At 44.4% G+C, this 11,484-nt stretch overlaps 1 protein-coding gene across 4 annotated transcripts in view; it reads right to left on the bottom strand.

Moving 5' to 3' along the window:
- The window catches only part of STAT3 (signal transducer and activator of transcription 3 (acute-phase response factor)), a 52,937-nt gene that overhangs the window by 17,056 nt on the left and 24,397 nt on the right, over positions 1 to 11,484 (bottom strand). For all 4 annotated transcript variants that reach the window (XM_004684164.2, XM_004684167.2, XM_012726363.1 and 1 more), the window contains exons 2-8: positions 8,024 to 8,173; positions 6,808 to 6,952; positions 6,139 to 6,237; positions 2,911 to 3,006; positions 2,662 to 2,743; positions 2,094 to 2,188; positions 1,778 to 1,929 (exon numbers count right to left, since the gene is read on the bottom strand). In XM_004684164.2, coding sequence (XP_004684221.1) covers positions 1,778 to 1,929; positions 2,094 to 2,188; positions 2,662 to 2,743; positions 2,911 to 3,006; positions 6,139 to 6,237; positions 6,808 to 6,952; positions 8,024 to 8,151 — 797 coding nt within the window. In that variant the 5' untranslated portion in view covers positions 8,152 to 8,173. The remainder of the gene's footprint in view (positions 1 to 1,777; positions 1,930 to 2,093; positions 2,189 to 2,661; positions 2,744 to 2,910; positions 3,007 to 6,138; positions 6,238 to 6,807; positions 6,953 to 8,023; positions 8,174 to 11,484) is intronic.

Here is an 11,484-nt window from a genome sequence, read left to right as displayed (position 1 = left end):
GCGGAAGTGGCTTAAGCTTCTTTGTGCTGTGTTTTAACCTGCTGCGCCACCAGGGAGGGCCGATTTTGTGGGTTTTTTAATAGCTCTTTTTTAAAATGTTTGTTTACATTTAAGAGGGAATAGGCATGGAAAAGAATTCACAGCACTCTATATCAAAGTTATCCCACTAGGAGGCATTCAGGGAGTTATCGCGGATGACAGGCATTAGGACCCAGTGATGGCATCTACGACAGAGGATCTGTCAGTCACTTTTCTCAACTTGTCCTGGTAAGGGGGAAAGCAGCCTAAGAAGAGGGTATGAGCTCGCTCTGCCACCCACTGCCTGCGGGGTTGGCCAGGCCCCCTGCACATCCAGGCCTCAGTGTCCCTGGCCTGCTCCCCTGTGTCAGCCTTCCAAGGTCAACCTTCACTGCCTCAGGACAAGACATTCTGTTACAGCATACTGCTAATTTCCTGTCAGGCCTACCCCTAAGAACAGAGACTACCAGTGTCCCCCTTGGACAGTCTAACGATAGCTCAGCAAATACTGAAAGGCCTAAGACAGGGTGAAAGGGCACAGCGGGCAGGAGCTGGGTCTTCTGGACTCCCAACTCCCTTCTGGCACTTATATTCTCTCATCCCTTGGATGCTCATTTAGGTCCTCTCATCAGGAAGCACTTAGGCTGTTTTCAGTAAATTCACAAAACTCAGAGTTAGTGAGGATACAAACAAGCAGGCACTCAGGTAGAGTTGTCCTAAATTTCCAATTTCATGCTCTATGTAGCTGGGTTCTCCTTCATGCCAAGTTTCTCCTAGTTTCCATAAAGATTTGCTGAATGAATGAAAGGAAAAGAGTTTATTGTCAAGGAGCACCTGAAGCATGATCCACTAAGGTGGGAATGTATGGATTGCTACCTTTGCATGTTCGTATATAATTACAAGTATCTAAAGTGATGATGGGCACCAAATTTTACTGCTAGGTGATTCAATTTCAAGACCTCTTTCTTCTCAGGGCTTCCCAGTGGCACAGGAGTTAAAGTCTCAGCACTATCAAGCTATCTCCACTCACTGAGGCATGGGGTCAATCCGCTGGCCAGGGAGCTGACCGCATGGCATAGACCTCTCCTGTCTTGCCCGCTGCTCTCTGCCTGTTCTGCTCCCCACTCTGTCTCTGGTGAATCCTCCTACCCCCTGCACCTCTAGCCTGCACCCCAGCTCTTGTATGCATAAATAAAATAAATCTTTTTTTTTAAAGGGAAGAGTTTTCTTCCCTTTATTAATTTTCTGTATTTGAATGTTCCCCTTATAAAGAGCTAAATGTAAATTTAGTCTAACTTACTAAATAAAACATTTTAAAACAGTCATAGAAATACGTTTCCATTTGAAAAAATTCTCTGGATGGGCCCTCCCTGTTGACGCAGCGGGTTAAAACACAGCACTGAGAAGCTAAAGCCACTTCCACATGAGTTCGATTCCCACCTGCCCCGGATGTGACCACATGGCGCGGCAGACCTCTCCTGACCCGCCCGCTGCTCCCCTCAGCAGTGTACTTCGTCGATCTGCCTGTTCTGCTCCCCATTCTGTCTCTGGTGAAGCCTCTCGCCGCCCCACAAATAAATAAATCTTTAAAAAAAAAAAAATTGGATGAAGTAAACAGGCTTCAACTGTTAGATTAAATCTGAGTACAGAGAAGTCCCACCTTTGAGATACATATAAGCCAATTCTCTGGACCTACAGTTAGGCCCATCGTTTTGTACAACTCTCTAGAAAGAAAGAAGACTTCTCTGTCTTCTTTTACCAGTTTTCCAGCCGATCTAGGCAGATGTTGGGAGGGCCTCCGATGCAAGCTATCTGCTGCCGCCTCTTCCAATCCGCCAGCTCATCGTCCGTGAGCGTTTTCTGTACATACTCCATGGCTGACAAAAGCCCAGCCAACTCACTCACGATGCTCTGGTTAGAAACCAAACGAAAGTCAGAAAACAAACAATCTCTAACCACATTCCTCAGTCCATCCCAGAGAAGGAACTAACTGGAAACCAGACAAGTTCTGCCAGGAGAGGCTAAGATCCCAAAGGAGGGCGATACCAGGGAGCTGGATGTGGGCAGAGGCTCACCCGCCGCATCTGGTCCAGCGCAGTGAGCATCTGTTCCAGCTGCTGCATCTTCTGCCTGGTCACTGACTGGTTGTTTCCATTCAGATCCTGCATGTCTGTGGAGGAAGGGAAACCTTAACCAAGGGAATACTCCTGCCCTTAGTAAGGAGGCTCCTTAAGCATCCGAGGCCTCTTGAGCCACCACCCCACCCCCGCCCCAGACTGAATGCAGAGGGAGCCTCCCTGGTGGCACAAGGGGTTAAGTCCCAGTGCTATCAAGCTTTCATAGCCACTGACCCATGAGTTCAATCCCCAGCCAGGGAACTGACCCACACAGCGCAGCAGACCTCTCCTATCCCGCCCACTGCTCCCCTCAGCAGTATATTTCAGTGGATCACCTGTTCTGCTCCTGACTCTGTCTCTGGTGAATCCTCTCACCCCCCACACCTCTGGACTACACCTCAGTTCTATTATGCATAAATAAATAAAATAAATATTTAAAAAAAAAAAAAGACTGAATGCAGAGACAAGACACACAAGCCCTGAACTCACTTTCTACAGGGGATTGCAATGTCTAATGTTCACTTGCCTCCTTGACTCTTGAGGGTTTTATAGTTGAAATCAAAATCATCCTGGAGATTCTCCACCACTTTCATTTTCTGTTCTAGATCCTGTTTCAAACAGACAAACAAAACAGAACCACAAGTAAAAAAAAGAGTTCTCTGGGGAGAAAGAAAGATTTGCTGAGAAGAAACTTTTAAAACAAAGCCAAACCTGCAAGAAGACCCACAGGGGACGCACACCCTGGTACTGGCTTCCTACCTGCCTCATGCCTCACCTGGACACGCTTGCGGACATCCTGTAGGTGCTGCTCCAGCATCTGCTGCTTCTCTGTCACTACAGAGGCTGAGGGGTGGTTGCCCTGGCCCCCTTGCTGCCAGAAAGGAAGTCAACACACATTGGAGGCAGGAGCCACGAGGAGAGGAAAACGCGCGTCTGCCCCACCCCACCTGTCCCAACTGCGTGGCAGGTGGAGCTGCCATCACAGTGCCCAGGAAATGCTACCTGCGTCCTTGGATTTTTGCCGCTAGCTCAGACTATGAACCTGTTCTGTGGAGCCACATGGCCTTCAGAGCTCATTTTATATAGGTGAAAAAATTCAGAGCCATTCATGACGGCAGATGTTGGGTACCTATTTAAACATGGCTTCTGTGCATCTCTATGGGATAAGATAAAACCACTTTGTCCCAGCAAGGAAATTCCATATGGAGATGTTCTGTTCAGGGAGGAGAAGGGGACATGGTACCATGAAAAGGTCAACTAGCAGGTGAAACTTAAATACATGTGAAATAATAGGACATCGTTTGCAGCAGAGCCTAGGGCGGTGACCAGGACAGTGTGGTACGAGGACAGAAACTGACAGAACTGAGAGTTCAGGAAGACGTGACATGCCCAGTCTTCCAAGTGAGAAACGCTGAGTTCTTTGATTTCACACTGAGTCACCAAATCATCCTGACTCTACATTCGGTGATCTCTCCTCCGATCAACCTTTAGCTAGAATGACAGTTCAAGGCCCACCTGCTGATGTCTTTGCCAATAATCTCTCACTTCCAATCTGTTTTCTATGCTGCTATCAGACGTTTCAAAGTAGATCTGAACATGCCAGGTTTTAGAGGGAACCATCATCTCCCTCTGCCATGGGCCCTCTCTAAGCCCACAAAATACAAATATCCCTGAGGAAAGCTGGGAAGTGACCTCCACCCCTGCTGATTTCCATGCAATGACTCAACTGATTTGCAAGATTAGGGAAAGACTCTGAGATCATCAGAACCCAGCACTTTTCAGCTGGGCCTCTCTCCTCACTGGCCTTCTGGTACACACTTGGAGCAGTAGGAAGGGCCTGGTTTCTAGACGCAGTTCTGAAGCCCCACCAAGATCTCCCTACTCAGGGGACTTGAAGCTCCATATGGAGGACTCAGCAAGTGCTGCTCTGCACCCCAAGAGGACAGGCATCAGAAAGCCTTTGGGCTGACCACCAAGCAAGTCTTGCTTGACCAAGAGTTTAATCTCTATTCAACACCATGTCAAACCTCAACTGACAGCCCCAGAGGGTGGAGAGGGGAATATGATTATCACCCACAGCAGCCCACCTCTAATACTAGTGCAAGAACTGGTGGCTGCCTACTGCTTCTGGGTATAAACATCTCAGCCCAGCACAGAATCTGACCGTGCAATCTGATGACAACTTTAACCTCCTCTCCCTGTGCTTCAGTCACCCCAAACTACCCACTCTCCCCCCCGTGTTTTCATGCTCTCCCCTCACTGTCCAATCAGCCTGGCACACACCCCATTCATTCACTCAGGCTCCATGCAAATGTTTGCTCTCTGGTGAAACCTGCTTAACCTCCCCAGCAAAATTACTGATATTCTCTTCTCCACTGTCACTGAGTACCTGTACCTATCATCCCTGCCAGATCAAGAACCCTGCTAGAAGGAATCATAGCCATTCACCTTCCTAGCTCCTGGTGCACTACTTAAAAATACACCAGCATTTAGCAAGTAAACTAACAGTGAGGCCTGGGTTGAGTGCTGCAAGCTTTTCCCCTAAGGTCCTGGTGGTAAACAGCTTTGGCTTTCTGGGTCATGCGGTCTCTGTGCAGAGACAATGCGGACAAGAGTGAGCGTGTGAGCATATTTCAAACCCGTCATTTATGAAAGCAGGTGGCAAGGGGGACTGGACCCAGGGCGTAGTCTGCCCGCCCCGGTTTCCATGACTAGGAACAGCCTCTGGACACCCCCCTTTCCTACCCTCTCCTGGCAATGGAGGAGCTTCCATCCAAGGCTGTTTAAAGTGAGCATGTCGATCTTGTGTGTCAAGATGAAAACAAAGGCTGCCCCCACCAGAGAGCCCCATGACACACAAACAAGAAGCTCTGCTCACCTCCTGACCTCCAGGTTCTCACATGGGGAGTGTGATCAGCTACCCACCACCACATCCAAGCTTATCAATTTCTGCCTAAAATTCTTCAGTAGATCCCCATTTCCTATGTCGTGGTGATGGTGGTGATGATGATGAAAATGACAGCAAACAGCAGTTACCATTTTTTGCATGTGTGTGGCAGGAACTATTCTAGGCATTTTTCTAGGCTTATCCCCGCCCCCGTCCAAGGAATTGGCATTGCCACTGGAGGTGGCAGAGAGAGTATCCTCAAATTTAACTATAAAAGACAAAGTCCTAAGAACCTGATGGCTCAATTCCAACCCATCTCCAAGATGGCCCCCCCAAACAGCACAACATCATGCCCTTCTGGAGTGAATGTGAAGGGTTACAGCAATTCAGCTATGTATAAAGTTAAGAACAGACATGTGCGTGTATATATACTATTTGACCCAGCAATTCCTTTTTGGGAATTTATCCCAGCAAAATCAAAGCATGAATACGTCAAGATATATAGGAAGACACTGCCATGTATCTATAATGGAAAACAATCTGAATGAAGCAACCACCTATAGGTGACGGAATCACCTAGAGCAAAGCACCGCCACAGAGTATGGTGTAGCAAATAAAGAAAATGAGTAAGCTTTATACTGCTTGACTTAGATTTACATGATATACTATTAATGAAAAAAATGCAGAGAAGTAAACCCATTTAAATGCTTTCTCTACAATTTAAGTGGGCCTAGAGAGTAAATATATATTACTGATTAATGTTGGTCTCTTGGGGAGAAAGACAATGCACAGGAGTGATATTTCAGAATTTTAAAAAACTTCCCTCTTTATAATTCTGTAGTGTTAATTAAAGAAGCATGCATTGCATACTTGGGGAGAGAGAATACTATTTCTTATATTGGGCTGCTGGGAAAGTCATAACATATTTTTGGCTTGAAAAACAAAGGAAAAATATGTCATGACTTTTCTGACAACTCGATAGAAAACTAAAACCCAAAGAACCCACATCTACCCGGAGGTCAGTGGACACCCCAGTGACCATCTGAGAGGAAGCTTATCTTGGTGCCCAAGGAAGCGAGTATGTCCCCATGGCACCTGCGTTCCCCCAGGCCTCACCTGGGCCGCAGTGGCTGCGGTCTGGAGGAGGCGGGACTCTTCCCACAGGCACCGGGCCACGATCCGAGCGATCTCCATGGGCTTCTCCAGATACCTGCTCTGTAAGTGGAGAGAAAGAGGGTAAAAAGCTGAACTGTGGAGATGATGCCCCAACTTGGCAAATTTAAAACTGGCTATCTCATAAATTGAGGAAACCAGTCCATTTACTGCATGAAACAACAGAACCAAGTTCTGAGCCGGGCTGCCAGCAGTAGGGGATGAAAGGTAACCAAGAAGAAAAGCAGCCACAGCGAGGAGCGCTTGGGTGAGAGAACACTCTTTGGTCAGTCTTTGGGCAGTATGTTATCCTGGTTTTCATAAAAGGGAGAGGACTGACCTTGGTCAAGGAGCATCCTGCTATGGTCAAACCTTTACCACCTTTGTAAGAGGGGACCTAGTTAGGATCATGTTATTTTAACAGGCTAACATAGTATGATCAACATGACAATCGAGTATTACCTCAACTGACAAAAGAAGTAAATTTCAGGCAATTTACTTGCTAAAACATGAGTAAACTGAGATTTGACAAAGGGCTAATAACTTCTTTGATTCAAAGAGAGGTTCTTGTGACTTAGCCAAGGTTAAAACTGGCCTGAAGGTTCAGTTTCTCCTCTCCTTAGAGTAGCTCACCTGAAGGAACTGCTTGATTCTTCGCAGATTGTGCTGATAGAGAACATTTGACTCTTGCAGGAAGCGGCTGTACTGCTGATCAATTTCACCCAAGAGATTATGAAATACCAAAGTGGCGTGTGATTCTTTGCTGGCTGCATATGCCCTAGGAAAAGGAAAAATGAAAAAGAGTGATTGTGAAATCTACACACACAAACAGAAACCATCTTCAGGAAAGGGGCTTGGGGGGGAGATCAAGGCCAATGACGCTTTCATATACTCACATTTTAGATTTATCTTGCTCAAGAAAAGTAAATATCAACAATTTAATAATTACTAATCACTGTGGCATAGCCTATACTTAGTATTGAGTGAAGCAGACAGATACAGTTTTGCTTTAAATTCTCAGTAACTTTGGGGTCAGATTATAAGTAGTAAATAAGCAATTCCAAGCTAAGAAGTCTGTTTCCTACATCTCCAAATCACTTCCTGGCCCCTTGCCAAACCTGAAAAGGCTAAATCACAAGTCAAATTTAGCAGGTGGTCCTAAATACTTTAAAGTGAAAAAATACTTGGTGGAATTCTGGGCTTCATCTCCTTTATGAACAAGTTGATTTTCCTTATGTTGTGTCTCTTTCCTTTAAAAAGGAGAATCATAAGTATGAACCCAAACTTCTACCCCTAACAGAACTCTCAGTCAGATAAAAGGTATTTGTGGTCTGTCCCTGGAATGTCAGAACATACAGAATATCTCACCAAGCAAATGTCACCCAAATCAGCTTTCAAAATGCCTCCAAGCAGCCATTTCAATGGGCCAAGATACAGCTGTGTACATCCTTCTAATATCAAAAAGGTTTTACAAAACAAAGAGTATCTTTTGATCTCCTGAGCTTTATTACCTGTACCTTTGTATTTTTTAATGAAATGGCGCAGGAGTTAAGGACAATGCTGTCAAGCTATCGCCAGCCACTGCAGCCCTAGTGATCCCTGGCCAGACCCAGCAGACCTCTCCTGTCTCTCCCGCTGCTCCCCTCAGCAGTGTATTTCGGTAGAACTGTCTTTGATGAATACTCTTCGCACCCCTGCACCTCTGGCCTACATTCTAGTTCTTGTATGCTTAAATAAATAAATCTTTTTTAAAAAAGGAAATAGCTAGTAAAGAATTATGCTATTGCAGATGGGGCATCTTGACTCAAACCAAAACTTGACAGCTTGGGAGTTTCTCGGGAGGGCTTACCAGTCTTGACTCTCAATCCAAGGGGCCAGAAACTGCCGCAGCTCCATCGGGAAGCTGTCACTGTACAGCTGATGAAGCTGCTCCAGGTACCGCGTGTCCAGCTGCTGTAGCTGATTCCATTGGGCCATCCTGCTGGAATCAGGGTCCCACCTGTAAACCAAAGTGTTCACAAGGTCACTGCAAACCCAGTCTAGAAACGCCCATCTCTCCAACAAAAGAGATTTTTAAGATTACTTAATTTCCTCATCATTTCTATTACCCAGGGCTGTGGAAATAATATTTCTAAAACTCCCATCTCAATGCCTGGCATGCAACAGATTGTCAACAGATGGTAGCTTCTTCCTTTCCATGCTGCACCTCTTTTAGTAAAAGCTGGAAAGTATAGACAATAACCCTAAACTAAGATGTGAAAAGTAAAGACGACAAGTTTAAAGATACAAGTAAGGGTTTGCCTAGGACTTCCCCACTGACCAAGTTCTCACTGAACAACAAATCAGACAAAATCTGACTTTTAAATCTCTCCACCTGAGCTGAGAAAGAAGACAAGTTAAATGTGAGGCATACAAGTTGTCTCCAGGCTCGTGAAACACTCAGGTATGAGAAGATAATCCAGCCAGTCAGCCTCAGTCATCTTTCTGAATAGTTGGGTCATGAAAATATCAACAGATCCAGCCTTAAGAAGTTGTAAAAATACTTAATCTGAGGAGTGGTCAAAGAGGGAGGTATGTATAGGTCAAAGAACACTGAGATGGTTTTCTAGGATAATGAGAACATTTGATGAAAAACTAAATACACAAGAACACATACACTCAGCCAGAGTTCTTGATTTACTTCTCAGACAAAGCAAGAATCAACACCTAACTACTGGCCCTCTCATAAAAATGAGTATACAGACTGGTAACAAGACCAGTGGATCTTCTATTCTCAAGAGCAACAAGCACCATGGTCACAAGTGGTTCAGGATCAAACATTCTGACAGAATCTGAAGGGGCAGTGCCACAGCTCCCCCAGTCTCCTCTCGGAAGACAGACTCAGAATACCCGCCTGGCTACTCCCAAGATGCTGTTCGTCATGCTCTCATGCAAAGTTCAGGAAAACACAGGGAACACCTACCTGTACAGCAGCCTTTTACACAGAATACCTTGAAGGCAGAATAAATTGAAGGCAGCACTAGCAACAGAAATGTCATCCATTTCTGTTGAAGAACTAGGTAAAATTAATGTGGACAATATATTTAACTTACTTTTTCCTTAAATATTGTCATTCTCAATCATACAAAAATGATTGAGATGTGTCATATTTTGTTGTCCAAAGTTTTCTAAATCTAGTGTGTACTTTACCCTTATAGCACAGAGCTAAAGTATTTCCCTCCCCAAGTACCAGGGGCTTAAATCATACCAGTGAAAAAGTTCAATAAAGTAAAGAAATGAGAACGTCAGAATGAGTTATTTGCCCTAATCAGATCAATATATTTCCATAAATAAACACCACCCTCCAATAATGTTGGGGAAGGGGGGTAAGTAAGTTTCTGGGTGTGCGGGATTTTGTTTTTTGTTTTAAACAATGTGTTGTTAGGCATTTCCAGCTACTGCTTCTTTGCCATTGCCACCCTCCTAGCCATCTCCTATCCCCAAGACTAACGTGAGACAGGGCAGATGCTACTTGAGCAATGGACGATACACAAAACACTGGCTGCAATGACAGCAGCAGCCTGAAGCCCACGCCACATGCTGAAAAATCATAACCACAACCATTAGAACTCCTACATTTTCTGCGGCTTCCCTGGTGGTGCAACAGGTTAAAGTGCAGAGTTCTATCCCCAGGCCCGGAGCTGACCCACAGGGTGCAGCAGACCTCTCCTGTCTCCTCCACTGCTCCCCTCAGCAGTGTGTACTTCATTGATTGACCTATTCTGCCTATTCTGCTCCCCTTACAGTGTACCTCGCTGACTTGCCTGTTTTGCTCTCCACTCTGTCGCTGGTGAATCCTCTCACCCATTGTATACCTCTGGCCTACACCCAAGGTGTATGCATAAATAAAATTAAATATTTTTTTTAAAAGGTTTTTTGTCTCCTAATGGAAGACTTAAAGAAATGGTCACCTACTTTTCATAGTAAGTTCCAATGTTATAAATTAACTTAAAAACCTTAGATTACTGTAGATACAAATGTAGAGCCATGAGAGACTAATTACTGAAACTTCCTGGTAAAAATAAAGCAGCATCCCTATACACCTTTCAAGTATAGATTATCACTGTGGTCACACATGAATATTTACATTTTCAAACTCATATGCCACTACGAAACTAGAGTTTCCATTGTCCATTTTAGGTCCTAGTTTCAGGGATTTAGGTGGCTGTTTTGGTTTAAGTTGAGAACACAAAAGGGCTGGTAAGTAAAACAGAGACCAGCTAATAGTTTTTCAATAAAATTAAGTAACTGAAAATGAGTGTCAGTATGCTTCAACTTCTTAATCTAATCTCGGTAATAGCTATCATATATTGGGGGGAAGGGGAAGCATAAATGAAAGCCAAAGAGGAGGCGGTATTTTCAAAGTGAACACAGACAAAGAGTCAAACAGTATCTCCATAAAGGCTGCTTAGCTACAAATCATATTTAACTAGCAGGAGCCACAGGGCAATCAAACCGCTGTTCATTATAAAAACAACATGTCCTTAAGAGATTACTGGCTAAAATGTCCAGGAAATCCACTGCCAACTAGCTTTGTGCGAGTGTTTCATCAGAAAAAAATATTTAAAGTCCACTTTATTTCACAATCTCATTCCTGGGTTTTCAAATTACAACTAACCTAAAGAACACTACCCAACTCTAATTGAAGTATTTCTACTCTACAGAATAATCCTAAACCTGTAACTTCATATAAGCATTTTCACTGAATCCCAAAACACAAATGATCCATGCAACAATTTGAGTGCCATTATAGGTGCAGAAAAGAGGAGTCAGTTTGTTACACACAGTAGCTGGCCTAGGACATGACACAGGGCTTCATTCTCTCAAGGTGTTGGCTAAATTTAGGTTGGCAGACAGATGTTAGTGTATAAAGGAAAGTGAAGTCAAGTGAATGCGACCCTTTTCTGCAACTGAAAAGAAAAGTGAAACAGCAAGTTACCAAAGACTTTCTGGACTTTTCAAAACAGGAATTTCTCAACCCCATGGGGATACTTACCTACAAGTCATAAGGCAAACAACTATTGTCTGATTGGGGAAGTTATGACTATAAAGATCACTCAAAAAGTTCATCCAAAGTCACAGTTCTCATCTCTATAGTTTAGTCTGAAGAAACCAAGGGATGGGGGTGAGGAACATGAGTCAGGACCACTTACGAAAGGGGTTCCTTTTCATAAATTTGCTTTGTAAATGAAAACTTTTATCTGCCCTCTGCCCAAGCACCAGGGATTAAGGAGCCACACTGAGGGAGGGAGGCGTAAAAACCAGGTACAA

The sequence above is a fragment of the Condylura cristata genome, unplaced genomic scaffold (genome assembly GCF_000260355.1).
Source record: "Condylura cristata isolate star-nosed mole 26May11 unplaced genomic scaffold, ConCri1.0 scaffold00017, whole genome shotgun sequence".
Taxonomy (NCBI): domain Eukaryota; kingdom Metazoa; phylum Chordata; class Mammalia; order Eulipotyphla; family Talpidae; genus Condylura; species Condylura cristata.
The sequence above is the reverse complement of the archived record's forward strand: the minus strand, read 5'-3'. Positions and strand labels throughout refer to the sequence as shown.